This window comes from Stenella coeruleoalba, assembly GCF_951394435.1.
Source record: "Stenella coeruleoalba genome assembly, chromosome: 16".
Lineage (NCBI taxonomy): Eukaryota > Metazoa > Chordata > Mammalia > Artiodactyla > Delphinidae > Stenella > Stenella coeruleoalba.
The window spans coordinates 47,082,292-47,110,022 of NC_137162.1; the positions used below are offsets into that span (position 1 = coordinate 47,082,292).

Here is a 27,731-nt window from a genome sequence, read left to right on the forward strand (position 1 = left end):
TATATTTCTGTTTTTGTGCCAGTACCACATTGTCTTGATTACTGTAGCTTTGTAGTATAGTCTGAAGTCAGGGAGTCTGATTCCTCCAGCTTTGTTTTTTTTCCCCTCAAGACTGCTTTGGCTGTTCAGAGTCTTTTGTGTCTCCATACAAATTTTAAGATTTTTTGTTCTAGTTCTGTAAAAAATGCCATCGGTAATTTGATAGGGATTGCACTGAATTTGTAGATTGCTTTGGGTAATATAGTCATTTTCACAATATTGATTCTTCCAATCCAAGAACATGGTATATCTCTCCATCTGTTTGTATCATCTTTTTTTTTTTTTTTTTTTTTGCGGTACGCAGGGCTCTCACTGTTGTGGCCTCTCCAGTCGCAGAGCACAGGCTCCGGACGCGCAGGCCCAGTGGCCATGGCTCACGGGCTCAGCCGCTCCACGGCATGTGGGATCCTCCCAGACCGGGGCACGAACCCGTGTCCCCTGCATCGGCAGGCGGACTCTCAACCCATGCACCACCAGGGAAGCCCCTGTTTGTATCATCTTTAATTTCTTTCATCAGTGTCTTATAGTTTTCTGCACACAGGTTTTTTGTCTCCTTAGGTAGGTTTATTCCTAGGTATTTTATTCTTTTTGTTGCAATGGTAAATGGGAGTGTTTCCTTAATTTCTCTTTCAGATTTTGTATCATTAGTGTATAGGAATGCAAGAGATTTCTGTGCATTAATTTTGTATCCTGCTACTCTACCAGATTCATTGATTAGCTCTAGTAGTTTTCTGGTGGCATCTTTAGGATTATTTATGTATAGTCATCTGCAAACAGTGACAGTTTTACCTCTTCTGTTCCAATTTGTATTCCTTTTATTTCTTTTTCTTCTCTGATTGCCGTGGCTAGGACTTCCAAAACCATGGTGAATAATAGAGGTGAGAGTGGACATCCTTGTCTTGTTCCTGATCTTAGAGGAAATACTGTTTTTCACCATTGAGAATGATGTTTGCTGTGGGTTTGTAATACACGGCCTTTATTATCGTGAGGAAGGTTCCCTCTATGCCCACTTTTTGGAGAGTTTTTATCATAAGTGGGTGTTGAATTTTGTCAAAAGCTTTTTCTGCATCTATTGAGATGATCATATGGTTTTTATTCTTCAATTTGTTAATATGGTGCATCACATTGATTGATTTGCATATATTGAAGAATCCTTGCATCCCTGGGATAAATCCCACTTGATCATGGTGTATGATCCTTTTAATGTGTTGTTGTAGTCTGTTTGCTAGTATTTTGTTGAGGATATTTGCATCTATATTCATCAGTGATATTGGTCTGTAATTTTCTTTTTTTGTAGTATCTTTGTCTGGTTTTGGTATCAGGGTGATGGTGGCCTCATAGAATGAGTTTGGGAGTGTTCCTTCCTCTGCAATTGTTTGGAAGAGTTTGAGAAGGATGGGTGTTAGCTCTTCTCTAAATGTTTGATAGAATTCTCCTGTGAAGCCATCTGGTCCTGGACTTTTGTTTGTTGGAAGATTTTTAATCACAGTTTCAATTTCATTACTTGTGACTGGTCTGTTCATATTTTCTATTTCTTCCTGATTCAGTCTTGGGAGATCGTACCTTTGTAAGAATTTGTCCATTTCTTCCAGGTTGTCCATTTTATTGGCATAGAGTTGCTTGTAGTAGTCTCTTAGGATGCTTTGTATTTCTGTGATGTCTACTGTAACTTCTCCTTTTTCATTTCTAATTTTATTGATTTGAGTCCTCTCCCTCTTTTTCTTGATGAGTTTGGCTCATGGTTTATCAATTTTGTTTATCTTCTCAAGGAACTAGCTTTTAGTTTTATTGATCTTTGCTATTGTTTTCTTTGTTTCTATTTCATTTATTTCTGCTCTGATCTTTATGATTTCTTTCCTTCTACTAATTTTGGGTTTTGTTTGTTCTTCTTTATCTAGTTCCTTTAGGTGTAAGGTTAGATTGTTTATATGAGATTTTTCTTGTTTCTTGAGGTAGGCTTGTACTGCTATAAACTTCCTTCTTAGAACTGCTTTTGCTGCATCCCATAGGTTTTGGATCGTCGTGTTTTTGTTGTCATTTGTCTTTAGGTATTTTTTGATTTCCTCTTTGACTTCTTCAGTGATCTCTTGGTTATTTAGTAACGTATTGTTTAGCCTCCATGTGTCTGTGTTCTTTACGTTTTTTTCCCTGTAACTGATTTCTAATCTCATAGCGTTGTGGTCAGAAAAGATGCTTGATATGATTTCAATTTTCTTAAATTTACTGAGGCTTGATTTGTGACCCAGTATGTGATCTATCCTGGAGAATGTTCCGTGGGCACTTACGAAGAAAGTGTAATCTGCTGTTATTGGATGGAATGTCCTAAAAATATTAATTAAATCTATCTGGTCTATTGTGTCATTTAAAGTTTGTGTTTCCTTATTAATTTTCTGTCTGGATGATCTGTCCATTGGTGTAAGTGAGGTGTTAAAGTCCCCCACTATTATTGTGCTACTGTCGATTTCCTCTTTTATAGCTGTTAGCAATTGCCTAATGTATTGAGGTGCTCCTATGTTGGGTGCATATATATTTATAATTGTTATATCTTCTTCTTGGATTGATCCCTTGATCATTGTGTAGTGTCCTTCCTTGTCTCTTGTAACATTCTTTATTTTAAAGTCTATTATATCTGATAATGAGTATTGCTACTCCAGCTTTCTTTCGATTTCTATTTGCATGGAATATCTTTTTCCATCCCTTCACTTTCAGTCTGTATGTGTCCCTAGGTCTGAAGTGGGTCTCTTGTAGATGGCATATATATGGGTCTTGTTTTTGTATCCATTCAGTGAGCCTGTGTCTTTTGGTTGGAGCATTTAATCCATTCACGTTTAAGGTAATTATCGATATGTATGTTCCTATTACCATTTTCTTGTTATGGGTTTGTTTTTGTAGGTCCTTTTCTTCTCTGTGTTTCCCACTTAGAGAAGTTCCTTTAGCATTTGTTGTAGAGCTGGTTTGGTGGTGCTGATTTCTCTTAGCTTTTGCTTGTCTGCAAAGCTTTTGATTTCTCCGTTGAATCTGAAAGAGATCCTTGCCGGGTAGAGTAATCTTGGTTGTAGGTTCTTCCCTTTCATCACTTTAAATATATCATGCCACTCCCTTCTGGCTTGTAGAGTTTCTGCTGAGAAATCAGCTGTTAACCTTATGGGAGTTCCCTTGTATGTTATATGTCGTTTTTCCCTTGTTGCTTTCAATAATTTTTCTTTCTCTTTAATTTTCGTCAATTTGATTACTACGTGTCTCAGCATGCTTCTCCTTGGGTTTATCCTGCCTGGGACTCTCTGTGCTTCCTGGACTTGGGTGGCTATTTCCTTTCCCGTGTTAGGGAAGTTTTCAACTATAATCTCTTCAAATATTTCCTCGGGTCCTTTCTCTCTCTCTTCTCGTTCTGGGACCCTTATAATGAGAATGTTGTTGCATTTAATATTGTCCCAGAGGTCTCTTAGGCTGTCTTCCTTTCTTTTCATTCTTTTTTCTTTATTCTGTTCCATGGCAGTGAATCCACCATTCTGTCTTCCAGGTCACTTATCTGTTCTTCTGCCTCAGTTATTCTGCTATTGATTCCTTCTAGTGTATTTTTCATTTCACTTATTGTATTGTTCATCTCTGTTTCTTTGTTCTTTAATTCTTCTAGGTGTTTGTTAAACATTTCTTGCATCTTCTCAATCTTTGCCTCCATTCTTTTTCTGAGGTCCTGGATCACCTTCACTATCACTATTCTGAATTCTTTTTCTGGAAGGTTGCCTATCTCCACTTCATTTAGTTGGTTTTCTGGGGTTGTATCTTCTTCCTTCATCTGGTAAAAAGTCCTCTGCATTTTCATTTTGTCTGTCTTTCTGTGAATGTGGTTCTCCTTCCACAGGCTGCAGAATTGTAGTTCTTCTTGCTTCTGCTGTCTGTCCTCTGGTGGATGAGGCTAACTAAGAGGCTTGTGCAAGTTTCCTGATTGGAGGGACTGGTGGTGGGTAGAGCTGGGTGTTGCTCTGGTGGGCAGAGCTCAGTAAAACTTTAATCCACTTGTCTGCTGATGGGTAGGGCTGCATTCCATCTGCCATAATTTGACAAACTTTTACTGCTTTATCACATCTGGTATTTAACTCTTTATGTATTTATTTTGTCTTCAAAATAACACTGTAAGCTCCCTCAAAAAGGAGTCTAATCCTCAATTTCCATAAATTTTTTCCCTTGGGGCTAATCTACTAACCCCAATACACAGAGGCTTGCACATAGCTAGCTCTCAAAATGCGGTAAATTGTGTTTTGTGCGATCAGAAAGTATTGAGCTCTTTATAAACTCCTTTGGACAAACACCACAACACATCTCCAGTCAGATGCTTTGTGTTTAGTACTTCATAAAACTGTCCCTTGTACAATTTACTCCTAGTTTATTTCCTCTCATTTTGGAGAAATCATTCCATTAAAATAATCATAAAAGTATCAGTATGCTTAATGTAAGTTTTTAAAAGTGTAAAGGAGTGAAAGTCGTATGTTTAAGTCTTTATAATCATTAGAAAATAGAATTAGGAATGTTTTACTAATTCCATTTAAATATTTTTTAAAGTTTCTGGTAAACTGCTTTATCCAATATTATTAAATAAAGTACCAATGTCAAAGAATAATGGGAACAATTTCATCTCTGTGCTCAGGCTCCAGTTTTCCGAAATGTCAGCTTAATAGAAAACAAAAAGCAGAAGATGAGATCAAGCCTAAATAAAGTTCTAAAACATCTACCTCTTTAAAATTCCTTTTGCAAATTAAATGTCAGAAAATTATACAATCTAAATTTCATAAGCTATTTTTCTTCTAATATAATTTAATAAAGTTGAGAAAAATTTATATATCCCTTTAAGCAATGCTTCAATCCAAAAGAACAATTTAAAGCACCTACTATTTTAAAAGATTTTTATATTCATATATTCATGAACAAATCTTGATTTCATTTATACTTAAGAAATTTTCTAAAATGTTCACTTACATTTTTGTGATTTACACATTTCATAAGAACTAGCTCTCTGTAAGCACGCTTAGCATGAGTTTGATTCTGAAATGGCCGGCTTAGCTTCTTGATTGCAACATTTCTTTCAAGAATGGCATCATAAGCTGCACTGTAATAAGAAATTCAAAAACAACAAAAAACTTAAAAATCTGCAAAACTGAATTTATGAAACATTCATTTAGATTCCTCACTTTCTCCAAAGATAAATGCACTTGAACCAATTTCCAGCCCTTGATGCTCAATATGTCTCTTCTATACCTATTAGAGCATATTCCAACAGTGTATAGCATTGTTAACTGTTTCTTAAAATGCTAATGGATTAAAAGTGAAAATGGACTGTGAAGAAAGAGACTGCTTGTTCACTGAGTGTCATCCAAGATCCACCTAGCATACAATGGGCACTCAATGCACAAATGTTTAATGAGTATTCAGGTCCAATAGATAGCTTAGAGCCCAAATGAATCCCTCACCCCAAATCTACACCAAGGAAAGACAGGATAAAGAATACATGTAGTCATAAATTCTACTCAAAACATTTGCTGAAGAATTCTACATAAGTACATCACTTCCTCTTTAGACACAACAAAATGAATACAGAAGAGGAAAGTGCATATAGAGGCATCTATACGAAAGATTATTTTATAAAAAGTAAACATTTAAAATTTGTTTTGGAGGAGAAATTAAAAATCAAGGTATTTATAAATATAAATGCCAGATTTCAGGACACCAGAAGCTGCTTCATAACTATTAACGAAACAACTATAATTCTGGGAAATATAACACTATACTCATTAACTCTTCACATCTTCCTCTACCATATGACTCTGACCAAACGGCATATTTTGCAAATGACAAGTCAAAGAAAGTATAGCACAAGTAAGGTAAAGTGTCTTAAAATTATAGAATATTATGATTAAAAGAGGCTTTTAAAAATCATTTGGATTAATCACTGCCTGATATAGGGCCAGAGAGGTTAAGTAATTTGTCCAAGGTCAGCCAGAAAGTTAAAAGCAAAGCTGAGACGAGTAGACTAAGACACGAGGTCGTGCTTTTCATACTGGACCACCTAACATACTATAAAAGATGAGTTCTGTTTATATAATATTTGGAAAGTCAGCATGCTACTGATTAAAATTATTCTCTCACCTAACTGGAAACCTGAGTTTGTTGTGGCAATCTTACTATATCAAATATAGTGAAGAAATTATGTATTAAGAAATTGGTACTACATAAAAGGACACATCTATACATTCTATATATACCATTAACTATTGCCTATATACATATATATACATATACACCAAAACATACATATTACAATCTTTACTTAGAAAATGCTGTTATTTACAGATATGTTCTTCCCAAATTAAAAAAAAAGGCAAAACAAAAAACATTAGGGGTCACATAAAATGATTAAAAGTTTTGACTGTTTCAGATAAAGTATTTTATTTTTAACCATTAAATTCATTCCTATTAATTTTTTATCTGCTATATCAAACTCTAAATTTGAACTATTTTGTATCCAAGGAAATTAGATTTCTAATTATTGATTCTTTTTTTTAAATTAATTAATTTTTGGCTGCATGGCATGTTCATTCATTGTGATGCGCGGGCTTCTCACTGCGGTGGCTTCTCTTGCTGCGGAGCACAGGCTCTAGGCGCACGGGCTTCAGTAGCTGTAGCTCAAAGGCTCTAGAGCGCAGGCTCAGTAGTTGTGGCTCACGGACTTAGTTGCTCCGCGGCATGTGGGATCTTCCCAGACCAGGGCTTGAACCCATGTCTCCTACATTGGCAGGCAGATTCTTAACCACTGTGCCACCAAGGAAGCCCATAATTATTGATTCTTAAATGTGCACAAATTAGAAACACCTGGGGACTCAGAGGCCCCAATCCAGACCCAATGAATCTTACCATCTATAACTGGGGCCCAAAATAATGCCTTTAAAAAAAAAATTAAGTTCTTCAGTTGATTCTGACAGTAGTACAACAGTGAGTTTAAAAAAAAATTTTTATTATTTGTCTATTTCAAAGTAATGTTTTGTGAAGCAAAAATTTGAAGGCATTTATTCCTTAGGACAGGGGCTGATTACCTTCCAAAGCAATTAAAAAAGAAAATTCTGGTACACAAATTTCAAAAAGCACTTGTCTGAGGATAAGTGAAGATACAGGAACATAATATATTTTTAAAATACTATTAAGTATTTTATAAACAATATATTCCTCACAACAACCCTGTATACTAGGTAGGAAAACAGGCTTTAGAAGAGTTAATTTGCCATGTGAGTCACAAAGTTAATAAATCAGAGAGTTAGAATCTGAACCAATAGTTCACTTTCAGAATTCTTAGCATATTGATATTACCACATCATTTTCTTTAAATTTAATTTGTGGATGGTTAAATGTCATCAGTTAAAATGACAACCAATCAGCCAATAATGCTTTATAAAATGACCCAGCTTCTGTAGTTTGTGATAGTATAAATTACCTTAAGAATACAGAAAAGAGAATAAATGTTACAGTCCCCATTACACAAATTTGTTTGATTCTAATATTTTACCATTATTCCTCTGAACTTTTTTAAAAGAAAGATATTATTATAGGTAAAGCCCCCTTCCTTCTCTCTATTCTCAGAGGTAAGTACTATCCTGAGTTTGGTATTTATGAATGTTTTTATACTTCTGCATACATAAATATATGGTATTGTTTTGCATACTTTAAAGTACATATATATATACAGTATAATAATGTATGTATATTCTACATCTTGCTTTTAAACTCAGTGTTACATTTCTGATTATCCTTGTTGACACATATAAGCTCCAGTTCATTTTAAATGTTGTAGAGTATTTCACTGTGTGATTATTTTTTATTCTCCTACTGATAGATTTGATGTTATTACCAATTTTTGCTATTTTAAATGGTACTGCAAAGAACAGCCCTACATATGTCTCTTTCTGTACCTATGCAAGAGCTGTATGCAAAAGTTTTTCTAGAACCTGGGAGAACTGCAGGGTTGTAAACACTTAGGATTTTTTAATAGATTCCAAAACAAATCTGGTTCAAGAAGAGGTAATAAAGATATAATTATGAAAAAAAAAAGATATAATTATGCTTGAGTGAGGCTTAGAATTCCCTACAACACTAGCTTATTATGCTAACTTAGTAACCTAAAATTATTAACAGAACTATCCCAGAGAGTGTTTTGATTTTCAGTTTATAAGGAATTATGCTGATCTATAGAGCCTAGGCCTTTTGTAAAAATTAGCCTGTAGATCAATTTTAAAGATACATAGGAGTTTTGAAACACATACAGTGGCATATTAGCTGACTTTATTCCCCAGTGTAAAACAAGATTTATGATATTCGAGAATTTCATTACAGTGTAAAAGTGATGATTAAGTGAAGCTTCTTATTAAACAGTTAGCTATGGGAATAAATGTATACATGGAATTACCAAGCATGTCACTTATTCTTTCCTGATACACATATCTGTCTTTACATGGCTTATGACCAAGTATTTAATCATAATTTACACTTAAAGATGACAGAGCTGATTTATAAAATTATGTTTTATGAATAATAAAAAAGCCATTAATCTCAGAACAAAACAGCCGTGTTATAGCTTTAATTTAAATTTTATAGTTTTAATTTTTTGAGGTAAGCTAAATATTTACCAAGGAATATTTACCAAAGAATTTATGAGAGAAGAAAACAAAGCAGTTAATGATTCTTTGCCTAATTTTTGGAAGTAAAAACTTACCATACTATTCCTTGGGCTCCTGAACCTATAGGTTTTAAATTCTGATACCGTTTCAGGACTGTGAATGTAGAATCTCCAATCTCTACACTATAAAAATTGCTGTCACGCTTGCTTCTGCTCATGGTGGCAAGCAATTAATTTAATGGCTTCATCCAAAAATTCACCAAGAAGCTGCAAAATGGAACAAAATGTGATGTTAACAAAATGAATTTGCTTAATCTTAAAATTCAAGTCATCACTCTATTCACAGATTGCTAGATCATGTTAAAAGAGCTGCTTCATTAAAAAACACAGTTAGAAAGAAAAAATTACCACAGAGCCTGGTTAGCATCTGCTATACTTAAGAAACAACCAATAGTTTAAAAAAGAAAAACAAAAAGCAAATAATTATAACTGTTTTTAAGGTCACTTCCAGTTTAAAAGTTTAAACTAGTCCTTTTTATGTGTTTATTATAGTGTTGAAACCTTAATTTTTGTAACTGATAAACTTTCATTCAAAAATAATTCACAATCTCAGTGAGTGTTCGTGGAAGAACAACAAGTTGACAGGTTAGTAAGCTGGTTATCACATATCACTCCTACAGAAAAAACTAACAAACACAGAGCAGCACCTTGCTGTCATTAAAACAGAGCCCCTGATCCCCAATAGCAACATCCGGGTGTAATGCATAAGCTGAGGTTGTAATGGTTGAAAGAAAAGAATCACAGTAGAAAATATAAGATTAAAAATATATATATAAGGTAAAGTTATTTTAAAAATAAGAAACTGTAAGAGAAGCATTTAGTATATTGGGATATGAAACAAAACAATGCTGTTCTGAACTGTTTGGGTCATCTAAAGCATAACCTAAGTTCTGACCACAGAGTTTTACAATTTGTCTGATTGAAAGCCAAAGCAGTCTTTTCCTACCCGTTTGAGTATTACTTGCTGACAAATCTTATTAACCATCCTTACTAGACAAAACCGGCCTATTCTAAAATGCATGCAAGGGACTTCCCTGGCGGTCCAATAGTTGAGACTCGGTGCTTCCAATGCAGGGGGCAGAGGTTCAATCCCTGGTCGGGGAACTAGGATCCCACATGCCACACAACATGGCCAAAAAGTAAAATAAAATAAAATAAAATAAAGTGAGCCTTAAAATGCATGCAAGACAGCTCCAACCTACTCTCCATATCCCGTAATAAACTGAGAAACCAGTTAGGTCTAAAGAATTACTATTTTTGTGTGTGTGGCTGTAAGACAATGCTAACAACAAAAACAAACACACAAAAAAAATTCTGCTAAGACTTAGAATGCAAAGATTTAATTCAACATATATTAAATGCATACCATGTGCCAGGCACTGTGCTGTGTCCTGGGGCCAGATCATGTAGAGGCTCATGAACTGGATTCTAATAGCTGAATTCTTTTTTTTTTTTTTCTTTTTTTAAAGCAGGTGGCTGAGTTTATTCTGTGCACACACACGCAGACCTAAGTTATCATATCCACATAATAGCTCAATTCTTAGAGTAGGATAGAAGCCACTGGAAAGTGCAGAGTAAGAGAGTGCCTTGACTATATCCCTAGCTGCTACTTGGAGATTATACTGCAAGAGAGGGAGCAAGAGCTGGAAGAGGAAAACCAGTGAGCTACTGAACTAAGCCAAATGAAAGAAATAAAATTAAAATTAAAAAGAAGTTTTAGGTAGGTGGAGTTAAAAATAAACAAAAACTAAACAAAAAGTTTAAACAGTGTAGGCTTTAGAAGAAATAAACTGGAAGCAATTGTGAAGGTAGAGACATGATTTAGATAAATTAAAGAAAGGCCCAGAGAAACATTTCTAAAATCAATAACAAAATTAGTCATGTAATATTCCAGAGAAGACTGAAACCACAAGTCTCATTAACTCTGCCTAAGTTAACAGACCATAGGCTTGTCAATTTCTACAACAAAGCCTGTGGAGATAGTGACTGGAACTGTACTGAGTAATAAACATCAATTTGGGGAGAAATGACATTATAACAATTTTGAGTTTTCTGATCCATGAACATGATATTCATTTCCATTTACTTGGTTCTCCTTTAAGTTCCCTCAGCAATGTTTTATAGTTTCCAATACACAGGTCTTGCAAAATTCTGTTCAACTTCTCCACAGTATTATTGACATTTAGATGCTACTGTGAATGTTTTCACGTTAATTTATTTTTATTTAAATTTCAGTTGTTCATTGCTAGTACAAAGAAATACAATTAATTCTTTTGCATAATAACTTTGTACTAAGCTCACTTATTAGTCTTAGTAGCCTTTTTTGTGGATTCTTTGAGATTTTCTACACACACAAGCAGTTTCATTTCTTCATTTCCAATTTGGATGGCTTTGAATTCCTTTCCTTGCCTCACTGCACTAACTGTAATTCCCATACAATCCTGAATAGAAGTGGTAAGAGCATCATCATTCCCTCATTCCCGACCTTAGGGGAAAAGCATTCAGTCTTTCACCACTAAGTGTGATGTAAATTACAGGATTTTACTAGACACCCTTTAACAGGCAGAAAAAGTTCCCTTCAAGTCCTAGTTGACTGAGAGTTTTTTATCACTAAAGAGCATTAAATTTTGTCAAATGATTTTTCTGAATCTATTCAGATTATCATATGGTTTTTCTTTCTTAGTAGGTTCATATGGTGAATTACACTGATTGATTTTCAAACATTAAACCAAACTTGTATTCCTGTAATGACTCTTACTTGGTAAAAAGTATTACCCTTTTTTTTTAATACTATTGATTCAGTTGGCTAAAATTTCATTAAAGGTTTTTCCATCTATTTTTGTGGGGGCTATTGGTCTGTAGTTTTCTTTCACACTAAGGGTAAATGCTGACCTCATAAAATGAGTTGGGAAGTATTCCCTTTATTTTCTGAGAGACTTTGCGTAGAACTGATATTATTTCATCTTGAATGTTTGATAGAATGCCTCAGTGAACATTCTAGGACAAGAGATTTTTTGAAGGAAGATTTTAACTGCAAATTTATTTTTTTAAAAAATATATAGGGCTGCTCAGGTTATCTATTTCTTCTTAAATGAACTTTTGGTAGTTTGTGTTTTTAAAGGCATTTGCTCATTTCATCTAAATTGTTGAATTTAATGTCTATAGGATCTGTAGACATGTGTCTTCTTTCATTCCTGCTATTGTAATCTGCATCCTCTCTCTTTTTTTCCTGATTAGTCTGGCTAGAATTTTATCACTGTTATTGATCTTTTCAAAAAGCCAAATTTTAGTTTCTGTTTTTCTTTATTGTTTTGTACTTTTCTATTTCTTTGGTTTCTGCTCTTGTCTTTATTCCCTTTTTTTTTTAGGATTACTCTTATCCTTTAGTTTCTTAAAATGGAAGCTTAAGAGTACTGATTTGAGGATTGCTTTTTATAATATAAACAATTAATACCATAATTTACCCTTAAAGCAGCACTTCAGAGCTTCATCCCACAATTTTTTTAACCATCAAATCTATACTTAATAATAATAAAAGCAAAATTTTACATAGAGCTTACTTTATGCTGGGTCCTGTTTCAAGTGCTTATAAATACTCTTTTAATCCTCACAACAGTCCTATGAAGGTTTTCTAATTGTTTATGGATAGAGAGTAAATTCAGTCCCTGTTACTACATCTTGGCTGGAAGTATAAGTCCCATTTACTCATTTTGTCTGATGCTGCATTATGTTAAGAAAGGACCTATTGTTTTTCCATTTTACAGATGACAGAATTGAGTCTTTAAAGGTTACCTATGGTTGCAAAGTTAGTAAAGAGTTAGTAAGTTAGTAAGAGGTTTGTTTGTTTGTTTGTTTTTAGAGTGAGGATTTGAGTCCTTCATCCATACACTATATTGAGTCCAAAATAAAACAAGTCTTGGTGCTGAAGAAGACATGAAGGAAGAGGTGAAGTTACAAACATGTTGTGTCTTAAGCATGTTGAGTCTGAGATACCTCACCGAGACATCCAAATGGAAATACCAATTTGGTAGCTAGATACAGAATTGGACCTCAGAGGAGAAGTCTATGTGAAAGATATAAATTTAAAAGTTGGCATTGTTATTGAAGCAACGAGAAAGAATAATATTACTCAAGAGGATACAGTAGTAAGAAAAGAAAGGCCTAAGAGTCAGCTTTGTGGATACCCACATTTAATGAGCAATTAGAGAAAGATAAGCCAACAAAGAAGTCAGAGAAGATGTAGCCAGAGACATACACAGAAAATGAGGAGAACACATTGAAGAAGCCAAAGGAAGAGTGTTTTCAAGAACAGAATGGCCAATAGTATTGAATGCTACAGAAATATCAAATAAGTAGAGTGATGGGGGTAGAAGGGTATTAGAATAGAATGATGGGGGTAGAAGGTAGATTGGAATGAGCTTAGGTGTGAATAGGATATGATTTTAGAAATAAGTTAAGTGGGTATAACTACTTCTTTAGAGAAGTTGATGGAGAAGACACAAGGAAATTGATGGAGAAAGGTATATGGTCAAGGGAGGATGATTAGATTAGATATTATATATAATATACTACAGCATAGCATGCATAATATATATAACATAAAGACAACCTGATCATATTTCTCTGCTAATAGAAAAGACCCAAAAAGATAGGAAGGGTGACACCAGGAGAGTGAAAAAGAAACCTGAGGTTTCAGTTAGCATAACATCTCTGAAAAGGTGGAAAGAAATGGGATCCAAAGCACATGTGTGGCCATACAGAAAGAGATACTAATGCAGCATTGCCATCAGAAAATACCTTCAGAAGACTGAGACTGAAGGAACAATTTCTAAGATAAGGGCATTAAGGATACTGGTGAGATTTACAGAGGATCCATTTGGTGTACCATTCTCTCCATAAGGAAGCTGGAGCAGGAAGAGTGTGAGGAGGAAATGATATGGAATCTGAAAACTCATTTCCCTACTCAAAAAGGCCTCTTTGTGGATTAAGACCAAAGAAACATAGAATTTAGAGGTGACTGGTCATGAGTCTCACAGGAATAAAACAAAAGATAGGCATTATTATGCCATTTAATAGATGAGTAGCTGAGGCTCAAAGTGGTTAACATGCAACAGAATGTTGCGGACATACTGAGTTTCAGCTTTAGCTTTCAAAATATTCCTCTGCAAGAACACTACACTCATGTCAACGTGGTTAAATTATCATCCCCAAACTCTTTCACCTGATTTACTCATTTCCCTTTCTTTTTTGGGAAATACTTTGACCTCTTTTTTGTAGCTATCCAAATTCTATCTACCAAAGACTAGCTTAAATATTATCTTCATGAAGCCTTTTCCAGCTTGAACCTAATTTCTCATCAAAACTACCTTGCTGTATATTTAGATATGCAGATTTTACTGTCAGACTGTGGTCCTTCTGAGGGCAAGGACTGTGTCTCCTACACTCTCAGATTTCCAAAACATGTCAGCTCTTTAAAAGAGGTATAATTTAATAAGTAACTGCTAAAAATGTTAACCAAGAATATGAACCTTTTTAAAAGTAACAAATCACTTTTAAAAGTTCTGTTTATCTTTCCCAGTGTTTTCCTTCATAAGAAAAAAAAGGCTGAATTAGGCTTTTATAACTCAAGGTTTATTTCTGTAATGTCTATACAAGAAACAAGACTCATCGGCTATCAGGCTGGCCCATCCATAAAATGGTTGGTCTGGTGAGCCTGAATGTAGAGACAAACGAGTTAAACTAAGTAGTTATATAAAGAGTACTCAGGGAAAAAAGAGTGAGTTCAATAGAGGCATAAAGCCAGGCCTCACAGACAACGGAAAATAATTCAGGCAGTGCAACAAAGTTCAGAATTCAAGATAGCTCTAATCGTCCGATTATCTTGACAGTAAGTCACTGGGGTGAATCGGAGCCTATCTATCTTTAATCATCTTGCTTTTATGGCTACCAGCAGACCCCCTCTGTGATGGTTAATTTTGCATGTCAAACTGACTAGGTCACAGGGTACACAGATATTTGGTCAAACATTACTCTAGGTGATTCTGTGAGGGTGTTTGGATGACTTTAACATTTAAAATTTAAGTCAATAGATTGAGTAATGCATATTGCTCTCCTCAGTGTAGGCGGGCCACATCCAAACAACTAAAGGCCTGAATAAAAACGAAAAGGTGGGCTTCCCTGGTGGCGCAGTGGTTGAGAATCTGCCTACTAATGCAGGGGACACGGGTTCGAGCCTTGGTCTGGGAGGCTCCCACATGCCACGGAGCAACTAGGCCCGTGAGCCACAACTATTGAGTCTGTGCGTCTGGAGCCTGTGCTCCTCAACAAGAGAGGCGGCGATAGGGAGAGGCCCGTGCACCGCGATGAAGAGTGGCCCCCGCTCGCCGCAACTAGAGAAAGCCCTTGCACAGAAACGAAGACCCAACACAGCAAAAATAAATTAATTAATTAATAAACTCCTACGCCCAACATCTTCTTTAAAAAAAAAAAACGAAAAGTTTTATTCTCCTGCAAGTAGAAGGGAACTCCTCCTACCTGACTACTTTCAGGCTAGGATATCATTTTTTTCATGCTTTCAGACTAGAACTGAAATACTGAGTCTTGAGCCTGCTGGCCTTCAGGCTAGAACTTAACATCATCGGCTATTCTGGGTCTCAGGCATTCAGACTTAGACTAGTGTTATATCAGCTTTCTGGGTCTCCAGAGTGCCAACTGTAGATCTTGGAATTTGTCAGCCTCCATTCTCTCTCTCTCTCTCTCTCTCTCTCTCTCTCTCGCCCCTCCCTCCCCCCATGCATCCATGCATCCATCCATCTACCCACCCACCCACCCACCCATCATATTGGTTCGTTTCTCTGGAGAACCTTGACTAATATAAAATTTCACTCTACTCTGAAATTTTCTTCTGTGTAACTCTTGGCTTCTACTACCTCATGATGGCTGCATGCTGACTTTTCCCTCATCATCTTCTACTTAGGACTCTGCTCAAACATCAGCTTCTCAGAAATGCCTTACATGATTAGCCTATCTAAAATAGTACCCTCTAATCACACCCTCTTCCTCAGCCTGCTTCATTTTTCTTCAAAGCACTTACACTACTGACATCTATTACATGTTACTTATCTGTCCCCTCAACGTAAGTTGCACGAAAGCATGAAAGTTGGTCTGTTCATGACTAAGTCACCAGAGCCTAGAATAGTAACTGGCAAATATTAGGCATTCAGATAGGTGTTGAATGAACAACAAATGAACAAACTGTAACTATAAGTTCCCATTACGAACTGTCCATCATTCTCCTCCTCTCAAGGAGTAATTTACATGAGAAAAAGAGATATGTGCTTGATTAGTTTAATGCCCGTTACTGCTGTTTGTGCAGTTTTCATACCAGGCCACTTCACAGACTACTACCCTTGGGTCAAAGGCCTGCCCTGGGCTTATCAATTATGGCCAAGGTGGCAGAACCACATTCTACAGTATCCATCTATGCTAAGGAATTGTTTAGGGCTGCTTTCTCAGCAAGTAGGTAATAGCCTTTAAAATGAGGTTAGGTCTAACTAATGAAGTCTGACTACTTGCAGATTATAGTCAGAGATTCCTGGCCTCACACCTAAGTCAATGTTTCAAAATTCCTATTAACATCACTCTTAAAAGCCCTCAAGTGGCCTCTAGAGCAGATCTCAACTGCCACTATGTAAATGCATCTATTTCAGTTCCACACATTTTTCAAAGTTTATTCTTCAATTATATTTGAAGTAATTAATATAGAAATACCATTATGTCATACACTAACGTGTATGACATAATATATATTCTTTTTCAGATTTTCCCTTATAAGTTATTACAAAATATTGAGTATAGTTCCCTGTGCTATAGAATAGGTCCTTGTTAGTTATCTGTTTTATATATAGTAGTGTATATATGTTAATCCCAAATTCCTAATTTATCCCTCCCCCCCATTCCTTCCCCTTTGGTAACCACAAATTTGTTTTCTATGTCTGCAGGTCTATTTCTGTTTTGTAAATAAGTTCAATTTGTATCTTTTTTTTTTTTTTTAAGATTGCACATATAAGCAATATCATGTACTATTTGTCTTTCTCTATCTGGCTTACTTCACTTAGTATGATAATCTCTAGGTCCATCCACGTTGCTGCAAATGACATTATTTCATTGTTTTCTATGGCTGAGTAATATTCCATTGTATATCCATACCTTAATTGAGGTTACTTGAGTAGGTTTTTTACATTCCAACCACAAAATAATGCTTAGACAGGTATCCCTTCACAATTTCTGTATTTTGAGGATGACTTTAGCTACATGAAAACCTCAGAACTAGTTTCTAAGATTTATATATTCAAATTATTTATTGAAGATCTCAAGACTTTATAGCAGTGTCCTCAGCCATAAAGTAACAGGCTGCTGGCTACTTTTTAAACAAATGATGATAATATACTTTATGTAATGGAACCCAACATGCTTATGAAATTAGCATCAACCTTTCAGTTAGATGGTATCCAAAATTTTTAAATTACTTTGTTCTCAAAACAGCAAAAATCTCAAAATATTAGGAGACTGGCTCTGGGCTGCTGAACTGTATTTAGATTATTGTTAGTGGCTAAAATGCAATGCCAATATTCTCAATGACATTCAATTCAATAAAAACAGGTAACCTAATTTGTAAGAATATACTATTTCCCAAGATACTCAAAAGATATTTTCATTTTAAAGTTAAAAAATTCATACTAGTAAATTCCTATAAAATTTTTATGAATTCTTATACAAGAAAGAATACATAGTTTTAAGGGTACCTTTGTACAATGCAGTACCTGGGTAAATTCTTCCACTATCCAAAAAATTGATCATGCAAAATAACTTATTCCTTGAGAAAGATTCAAATGCCTGCCATTTTCTAATAACTTTTGCCAAGTCTTTTAGTAATAAGATTCTAGGCTCACAAGAGAAGAAAATGTTGATTGCATTCAACCACCACCAGAGACACCTTCTAAAACCACAAATTGGGAAGAGCAAATAAGAAGTGTCCCAGATGCATCTTACAGGGAATTTTATTAATGTTAGTTAATTCCACATAAAATTACCACTAGTTTATCTTGCCAGCAATGGAATTATGATCAGAATTTTTAAAAAGTGCTAGGTAGGTGTTAGAAGAAAATGATTCCATGACAAACAGCTTTCTGTAATTAAATGTGCCTGTTCCCAGCAGGAGAAAACAAAACAAAACAAAACACTGAATTTCAGAGTAAATTACACCATTTTTCAGAATCTGTAAGCTCAGCAAGACGGGGAGAAAAAAAGCATTTCCATTTGATTGTATTAACCAGGTATGACAAATCTAAGTTGAAGATTTGCACGAATAGTAAAAAGGTTTAATTGTCCAGCTTCAAAACTATAATCAATCACTCAGAAACAGCTTTAATTTTAAGCTCTATCTCATCTTCAAGTTGCCCTTCACTGGCTAAAACCTACAGCTTGGGTCATAAAAATCTCTTTTTTCACTACTAACACAGTAACAGCAACAAAAGCCAGAGACTAAAAACAGATTTTTTTCCTGCATAAATCTACAGCAGATATTAAGTGTTTTCTCCTCTTATCTTCTCCCCCCTCAGACCCTCTAAAGAGATATATGACTTTCTGGAGTAGTTCAATAATCTACATATGGAAAAACCTCATGAAGTCACTTAGAAGACAATTTAAACATAACATGGGTGTCCAACATGCCAACTGGCAGAAGTGATAAAATGACTAGCTTTTTTTTGGTCTGGATCTTTTGATTCACAAATGTTAACAGTGCTAACTACTCTAAGTATATTTATTTGTTCCTAAAGAGCTCTCTTATTCTCTAACAATTTTAAGCTATAACACAGTGAAGTACTTTGAAGGAAAAAGATTCTAGAATAATAACGTCAACTGACTTAGAGGAAGAAGCCGTCAAAAAACAAGGCACACGGGAAGCACTCAGTATAAGAACAAGTCCTAACAGTGCTCAGAAGGTCCTAGCAGTATTACAGTGCTGAGTAATAATCACTAATTATGATACTCCTGAGGCTTTAAGAAATTAAATGACCAGTGTACTCCATTTCAGAAAGCCAGAAGCTGGCTAATAAAAGTTTTTAAAGCAAAGTTATGATTTTTAAATGTCCGTATACTGGGGAGATTTTAAAAATCACATATAATACGCATCATTCATTGCCAATAAACATGTTGCCAAAAAGTCACAGTTAATCCTCACATTTTTACAATCTCCTTTCATGTTCCACTATTTCTTGACCCCTCTGGAGAGCCACTCAAGAATTCCCAAATCCAGTGGCCTGTTCAGTCAATTCCTCTTTTAACTTCTCTTAAGTTTCTCTGTAAATTGCTCAAACCTTGCAAGCACGTTTTCTCTACTTCCCACTCCTTAAATGCACACCGTGCCTAAGACCACCTTATCACTCTATATATTATGCTTCCTTGGTAAAGTCATAGCTTCAATTATGATTCCCAATTTCATTTCCAGTCCTGACCTCTCTCCTATATTTTCAACTGCCTCTTGATCATCTCAGTATGGATATTCCATGGGTATTGAAACTCTAAATAGTGAAGATCAAACTTTTCTTCCTTCCAAAACTCACTCTTCCTTCCACATCTATTTCTATTAGCAGCAGTACTATTCTTCCAGCAACACAGGCTGCAACTCTCCAAAGAAACTACTGGTTCATTTTCCTTTAGTGTCACCTTCATTTGAGGATCAGTCTCACCCTGAGTTACTCTCACTTATGTTCTGCACATAAGGATTCCCACCCAGGCCTTTAAGAACTCTGCTTTCCTGTTAGTCCTCTCATGTTTTTACTTCTTTCATTCCTCAGCTTATGGCCCATTAGATAGATCACCACTATGCCAATAACCCTGCCCTACTCTCTCCTGATGCACCAACCTGAAATCGCACAGCACAAACCAAACTAGCTGTCTCCTTTTGAGTATATATGTAGACTGCTGAACAAAACCCAAAATGGTCCATAGTGCTTTTAAGTTCAAGGCCTTCAATCTAACCCAGGCAGAAAATTCTAGATTTCCCGTAGTCAGCTATCCCCTCTAATTTCTACAAGGTCTATTTCAAAGAGTCCCACTGTTCCTTACATCTTCAACTCTACCTTACCTGTAGATAATCCTAATCCCTTCCCAGAGAAAAGTCAGGAAATAACTTCTTCCCTTTACTAAACCAGGGTCCAAATACTTACTTTTGCTTCATTCTTCACTATTACAATGTAACAGTACTCTGAATAACTCTCCTGATCTTACTCAAGTAATCATCAGTCTTTCTCCTAGCACTCAAATATGATTAAGACCCTGCTATTTAAAAACAAAATATACACATACTTTAAAACCCTATTTCACTGTCAAAAACAATCACTAGCTATTGATCCCTCTCTCTCCTTCCTCTCACAGCCAAATTTCTCAAACACTGTTTACATTTGTGGTTTTGATCTCTTTACTGCCCCCGCCAAGAGTCCTCAACCCTCTGCTTCTACTTTCACCACTTCCATTAAACTCATTCACCAACATCATCAACAAGCTCCTTGCTCTGAAACCCAACAAAACTTGACTCCGTATGCTGCTCAGCAGTATCTGGCACTGTTCACCATATTCTTCTGTCTGAAACACTCTCTTTTCTTGGATTCCCCAAAACACTGCATACTCTTGATTTTTCTTACCTTTTGTTCCTTCTCAGTCTTCCCTTATAGGTTCATTTCCCCTACCAGCCCTCAAAAATGACTCTCTTCAGGGTTGTCTTGGCTCTCTTCTCTTGTTACACTCTCCCAGGGCAATCTCACCCACTCTTAGGCTTCAGCTAGCATGTAAAACTAGCTTTCAAACATTTATCTACCATTGAGATTTTTCTTCTGCTCTAAATGTATATATTCAGTGGTCCATTACACATTTCCACTTACATGTCTCAAAGCTACCTACCTCAAACTCTGCATGTGCAAAAATGAATAATTCACTCCATCTCCTTCAATCCCCACCAAATTTGCCTCTCCTATGTCCTTCCAGCTCAGAGAATGCTATCATCATCCACTCAGTTATACAAGCCAGAAACACAGACATTATCCTTGTTTCTTTATCCTCCCATATCCGCTTACCATGCAGTTCTGGAGAGTCAATCTTTAATCTACTACAAATTCATTCTCTTCTTACTCACCACTCTAACTCAGGTCAATATTAACTATTGCTTGCATTACTGTATTCTCCTAAAGGGGCCTCTAATCCCCTTGCCCTTAATTCTTCACTCTTATGCCAGTGATCTTCTTAAGTTGGTTCATTCTGAGAAATTTGTCCAGCCAACAACTCACTGCACCCCCTTAATTGCGACAGGGGTGGGCTTTGAAGCAGTTATACTTATTCTATATGCTCTACTGGCCACAGATGATTAGACCAAGGGGAGATAACTGAGATAATGAGCCAATCGGACTCTCTCCAGGGGATCTGGAGTTGGGAGAAAAGCTAAGAGGGGCTGTGGGTTAGCTTTGTAGTTAGAGAAGCCAGGTATACAAAGAAAAAACAATGTATCAGGAGCTAGAGACAAGACATGCAGTGATGAGGGAGAGCAAGAGCAAAAGCACCTGATATTAATTGATAACCATTTCTGGTTCTAGACCTTTGTGAGGTCCAGCTGTACTTCCTACCCTTGTATATGCTGAACTTCCCTGGACCACTTTCTTTGCCTTTGGCTTAAGTTTCTTACTTGTAACTAAAATATCCGTAACTAAAATAATTGTTCTAACATGCACATTTGACCCTAAATCCCCCTTGCCTAAAACCATACCATGTTTACCTTCTGCTCAAAGGATAAAGCCCAAACCTTTCATTAGGATTTTTCAGTACTCTGGATGATTTGGTCCTGGCCTCCTCTCCAATCCCAAAATATAGCCACAATGAACTTCTTTCAGTTCCACAATGTATCACTGTCTCTCTCTCATTTCCAAGCTGATACACAGTTTCTTTTTGCCTCCAACATACTTCTCCCTGCTTATTTTCCCTGGTCAAGACCTACCCATCCATGAGACTTCAAGATTAGTAGTCTGGACACTCACTGCTAGGGCACACTGGCCTTCTATGGCAGCATATGCATCACCCTAAACTGTAAACATCTGGGTTTCCCACTGGACTAAAACCCATAAGGGCAAAGAGCATGTGTTTTGTTCACACTTGTGTTCCCAGAATTGTACAGAAGATACCCAAATATTTATGAATGAATTAATCTAATCGATGGACAAATAATGGTGATTTTACTCTGATAATCTTGATAAAATGTTCTATTTCTTTTTCCCGTTGCGGAGCACAGGCTCCAGACGCGCAGGCCCAGCAGCTGTGGCCCATGGGCCCAGCTGCTCCGCCCGGACCGGGGCACGAACCCGTGTCCCCTGCATCGGCAGGCGGACCCTCAACCACTGTACCACCAGGGAAGCCCAAAATGTTCTATTTCTGAAGACACTATCTTACCGAATCTCATTTCTTCTTCTCTAAACTACTTCAATGAATTCTTAACTAATAATCTCCCTGCCTAAGTTCACCCCACTCAAATCCATCTGCTATCTCCTGTAGCAAGTGGGTACTACAAGAGACATTAGCTCTCTCCTCTGCTTAAAAACTGCCTCTAGAACAAAGTTCATCCAAATAGACTACTTTCAATTTCTTGAACATGTCAAACTTTTCTGCCTTTTTGCCTCTGTTCCCTTCTGAGAAATGACCATCACCATCCTTTCTAAGTGTTCAAATATATAAGCCATCATATAAGGCCAGGAAATTATAATTTTTATCTTAATTTTACCTGTACTTCTCAGGACACTTAATATTTTTTATATCATACCAGAAGTTGCCTATATATAACTGTAAACATTTTTATTGAAATACAGTTGATGAATAATATGCTAGTTTCGGTTGAACAACAGTGATTCAACATTTAAATACATTACAAAATAATTACCATAATAAGTGTAGTAACCATCTGCCCCTATACAAAGTTGTTACAGTATTATTGACCATACTCCTTATGCTATATATTACAACCCCGTGACTTATTTATAACTGGAAGTTTTTATCCCTTCACCTTTTCCACCAAATACCATGCCTACCTCCCCTCTGACAACTACCTGATTGTTCTCTGATCTATGAGTCTGTTTTCATTTTGTTTGTTCAGTTGTTTTGTTGTATAGATCCCACATATAAGTGAAATCATACAGTATTTATCTTTCTCTTTCTGACTTATTTCACTTAGCATAATGTCCTCTAGATCTGCCCATGCTGTCACAAATAGCAAGGTACCATTTTTTAAATCTTCTTTGTCCATTCATCTATTGATGGACACTTGTGTTGCTTCCATATCTTAGCTATTGTAAATAATGCTGTAATAAACATGGGGGGGGTGCGTTATCTTCTCCAGTTAGTGTTTTTGTTTTCTTCGGGTAAATACCCAGAGGTAAAACTGCTGAATCATATGGTAGTTCTATTTTTAATTTTTTGAGGAACCTCCATAATGTTTTCCATAGTGGCTACACTAATTCATAATCCCAACAGTGCACGAGGGTTCCCTTTTCTCCACATCCTCACCAACTCTTGGTATCTGTTGTCTTTTTGATTATAGCCATCCTTGACAGGTGTGAGGTGATATCTCATTGTTTTTGATTTGCGTTTCCCTGATGATTACTGATGTTGAGCATCTTTTCATGCACCTGTTGGCCATCTGTAAGTCTTCTTTGGGAAAATGTCTATTCAGATTCTCTTCCCATTTTTTAATTGGATTGTTTGCTTTTTTGATATTGAGTTGTATGAATCCTTTATATATTTTGTATTTTAACTCCTTATCAGGATTATCATTGCAAATATTTTCTCCCATTCAGTAGGATGCCTTTTTGTTTTGCTAATGGTTTCCTTTGCTGTAGAAAAGCTTTTTAGTTTGACAGGGTCCCATTTGCTTATTTTTGCTTTTGTTTCCCTTGCCTTAGGAGACATCCAAAAAAATAATGCTAAGACCTCTAATACTACTGTATATTGTCAATTTCTTCTTTGATGCATGTTAGTATTTGCTTTATGATTTAGGTGCTCCTATTTTGGGTGTATATACAAGTGTTACCTTCTTGTTGGATTGATCCCTTTATCATTAGGTAATGCCCTTCTTCGTCTCTTGTAACAGTTTTTGTTTTAAAGTCTATTTTGTCTAAGTACTGTTTTCTTTTTGTTTCCATGTGCATGGAATATCTTTTTCCATCTTCTCACTTTTAGTCTGTGTGTGTCTTTATATCTGAAGTGAGTCTCTTGTAGGCAGCATATACATTGGTCTTGTTTTTTTAACCCATTCAGGCACTTTGTCTTTTGAATAGAGTATTTATTTACTATATTTACATTTAAAGTAATAATTATCAATAGGCATATACTTAATTGCCATTTGTTAATAGTTTTCTGGTTGTTTTTGTAGCTCCTTGTTCCTTTCTACTTCTCTTGCTCTCTTCCCTTGTGATTTGGTGACTTATCTTTGGTGTTTAGATTCCTTTCTCTTTATTTTTTGTGTACCTATTACAGTTTTTGGTTTCCATGAGATTCATATATAACAACTTATATATACAGCAATCTATTTTTGTTCATGGTCTCTTAAGTTTGACCACATTCTAAAAGCACTACATTTTTACTCCCCTCCACTCCACTTTATGTTTCTGACCTCATAGATTACATCTGTTTTTTTTGTTTGTTTTGGCCATGCCGTGCAGCATGCAGGACCCTATTTCCCTGACCAGGGATCGAACCTGCACCGCCTGCAGGGGAAGTGTGGAGTCTTAACCACTGGACCACCACGGAAGTCCTGCATCTTAAAATAAATTTATTTTGTGTATCCCTTAATCACCTACTACAGATATAGATGATTTTACTACTCTTGTCTTTTAACCTTCCTACTAGCTTTATAAGTGGTTAATCCACTATCTTTACTGTATGTTTGCCTCTACCAGTGAGATTTTTCCTTTTGTAATTTTCTTATTTCTAGTTGTGGCCTTTTCTTTTCCATTTAGAGAATTCCCTTTAACATTTTTAGTAAGGTCAGTTTGGTAGTAATGAACTCTTTTAGTTTTTGCTTGTCTGCAAAACTCTTTCTCTCTCCTTCAATTCTGAATGATAAACTTGCCAGGTAGAGTATTCATGGTTGTAGGTTTTTTCCTTCATCACTTTGAATATAATGTGCCACTCCCTTCTGGCCTAGAGAATTTCTGCTGAAAAGTCAGCTGACAGTCTTGTGGGAGTTCCCTTGTTCATAACCAGTTGCTTTTTCCTGGCTGTTTTTAAGATTCTGCCTTTAATTTTTGTCATTTTAATTATGTATTCATGCAGACCTCTTTGGGTTCATGTTTTCGGGATTTTCTGTGTCCCCTGAACCTGCATATCTGTTTTCCTTCCTCAGGTTAGGGATGTTTTCATCTATTATTTCTTCAAATAGGTTATCTGCCCCTTTCTCTCCCTCTTCTCCTTCTGAGACCCCTATAATGCAAATGTTAGTATGCCTGATGTTGTCTCGGAGGTCTCAAACTACGTATTTTTAAAATTCTTTTTTCTTTTTTTCTGTTCATCTTTGGTGATTTCCATTACTTTGTCTTCCAGATCACTGATCCATTCTTCTGTATCATCTATTCTACTGTTGATTCCTCCTAGTGTATTTTTCATTTCAGTTATTATATTCTTCAGCTCTGATTGGCTCTTTTATATTTCCTAACTCTTTGTTGAAATTCTCACTATGTTTGTTCATTCTCCCAAATTCATCTGTAAAACCATCTGTGAGCATCTGTAAAACCATAACCCTGAATTCTTTATTGGGTAGATTGCTTATCACCATTTCATTCATTTAGTTCTTTTTCTGAAGTTTTGTCTTGTTCCTTCATTGGGGACACATTCCTCTGTCTCCTCATTTTGCCTAATTCTCTGTGTTTATTTCTAGGTACTGAGTAGGTCCTTTATGTCTCCCAAATCTTGGAAAAGTGGCCTTATGCAGGAGACGTCCTATGGGGCCCAGCTGCATGCTTCCTTCTGGCCACCAGTATTCTGGGGTGTCCCCTATGTGGGCTGCATGCACCCTTCTGTTGTAGCAGGGCCGACTACTGTGAGCATGCTGATAGGTGGGACTGGCCCCTGGCCCTGCTGGCTGTAAGGCCCTGCCCAGGTTGCTCTGCTGGGTGGGGCAGGTTTCCCCAGTGACTGCTGTGGGCTGCTTGTGGACAGAGCAAGTCCCCAGCATGAATGGGATAGAGTGAGGATTCCAAAATGGTGCTTCCTAGTACTGGTGTCAATAGAGTAAAATGAAATCCCCAAAGTATCTGCCACTAGCATCCCTATCCCCAGGAGAGTCCTGACTGCCTCCTGATTCTCCTGGAGGCTCTCTAAGATTAGTAAGTGGGTCTGACCCAGGTGCCTTTTAAATTACTGCCTCTGTGCTGGGACTCAGTGTGTGAGATTTTGTGTATGCCCTTTAAGAGTGAAGTGTCATTTCCTACAGCCCTCTGCCTCTCCGGATTGTAAGCCCTTGTGGTTTTCAAAGCCAGATGTTCTGGGGCTTATCTTCAGAGTGATGGACCCCCAGGGTGGGGAATGTGATGTGGGGTTTGGACCCCCTGCTCTGCAGGAAGGAACTCTGTGGTTGTGATAGCCTTCCCATTTGTGGGTCACCAACATGGTGTGGGTCCTGACTAGACTGTGTCTCTGTCCCCCTACCTATCTCAGTGTGGCTCTTTCTTTATATCTTTAGTTGTAGAAAATCTTTGCTGCTAGTCTTCAGGTCTTTCTCACAGATAGCTGCTCACAGATAGTTGTAATTTTGGTGTGCCATGGGAGGAGGTAAGTTTAGGGTCTTCCTATTCTGCTATCTTGATCCCCTTCCTAACTGCAAACTTTTATGTCAACCAAGAAATGTCAAGTTTCTTGTTTAAGCAAAGATAAAATATGTAAAGAAATTCAACATAAAGTGACTAGCATATTAATGTTCCCAAACATGATAATCATGATTACTTATAATTAACAAAATCACATTTATCTACAATGTAGACTTTTCACATTTAGAATGTTTTCATTACCAAGGATTGATCCTTTGTCCTGGTTAAAGATGCCCCTTGAAACTTGAAACACATTTTCTATTAACTAAAATGATCTTAATTGTAGGGGTGCACAAATAACCAAGGTATCTCAATCAATATTAAATTTTCCTTCATGGGCTTGGTACCTCAGATGGTTTTTGGACTTATACCTTCTAAGCATTCAGTTAAAATGGCAGTGTTTCCAAACTATGAGTTCCAATCCACTGATGTGTCATGAAATTAATTTAGTGGATTAGAATTTTTTTCTAAATGAAACAGAAGAGAGTAGAGAATATCAGAGTACAGCTTGTGTGTTAATAAGTATCTGTGAAACTTTTGTTTACTCACACGCACACACAAATACACAAATATGTACTGCACACAATAAAAGTTATTTTTTTTCCTATGGACCACAGTCAAAAAATGCAAAATAACAAATCAATGATATTTACAAGACACAGGAAATGAAAAGATATATTGAAAAATGTTTTAAAAACCCTGCTTCATTTCCAACTAACAGTAAGTTACAGGGGGTTAAATATTTAAATATACCTAGGGCTCTCTTATTACATAAGGACATTCATTCACAGTCACATCAAATTATAGGAAATAGACTAGATAAGTTGTATTCTAAAGGAATTCTCATCTGTTTTGTATTTCTTGTGGACTTACTTTACTCACCAAGGACATTCTGTGAGCTATGAAGTAGAACATGCTAGCTATTAAACTGCTACATATTGTGACTTCTCATTGAATCAGGAAGTGACTAAACAATACAATATGCACTTAAGATTTAGATGGAGTTGATTCAGCAAGATATAATAGTTATCCAATTGTCATACCACAATTGCAACTCACTGAACATGCTTATTCTT

At 36.3% G+C, this 27,731-nt stretch overlaps 1 protein-coding gene across 4 annotated transcripts in view; it reads right to left on the reverse strand.

Annotated features, from left to right (window-relative positions):
- The window catches only part of MAPK8 (mitogen-activated protein kinase 8), a 102,965-nt gene that overhangs the window by 27,510 nt on the left and 47,724 nt on the right, over positions 1-27,731 (reverse strand). For 3 of the 4 annotated variants that reach the window (XM_079900089.1, XM_079900088.1, XM_079900090.1), the window contains exons 2-3: positions 8,795-8,965; positions 5,014-5,143 (exon numbers count right to left, since the gene is read on the reverse strand). In XM_079900089.1, coding sequence (XP_079756215.1) covers positions 5,014-5,143; positions 8,795-8,916 — 252 coding nt within the window. In that variant the 5' untranslated portion in view covers positions 8,917-8,965. Of the gene's footprint in view, positions 1-5,013; positions 5,144-8,794; positions 8,966-27,731 lie in introns of those variants that run through there. The other variant, XM_079900091.1, reaches the window with a different exon arrangement.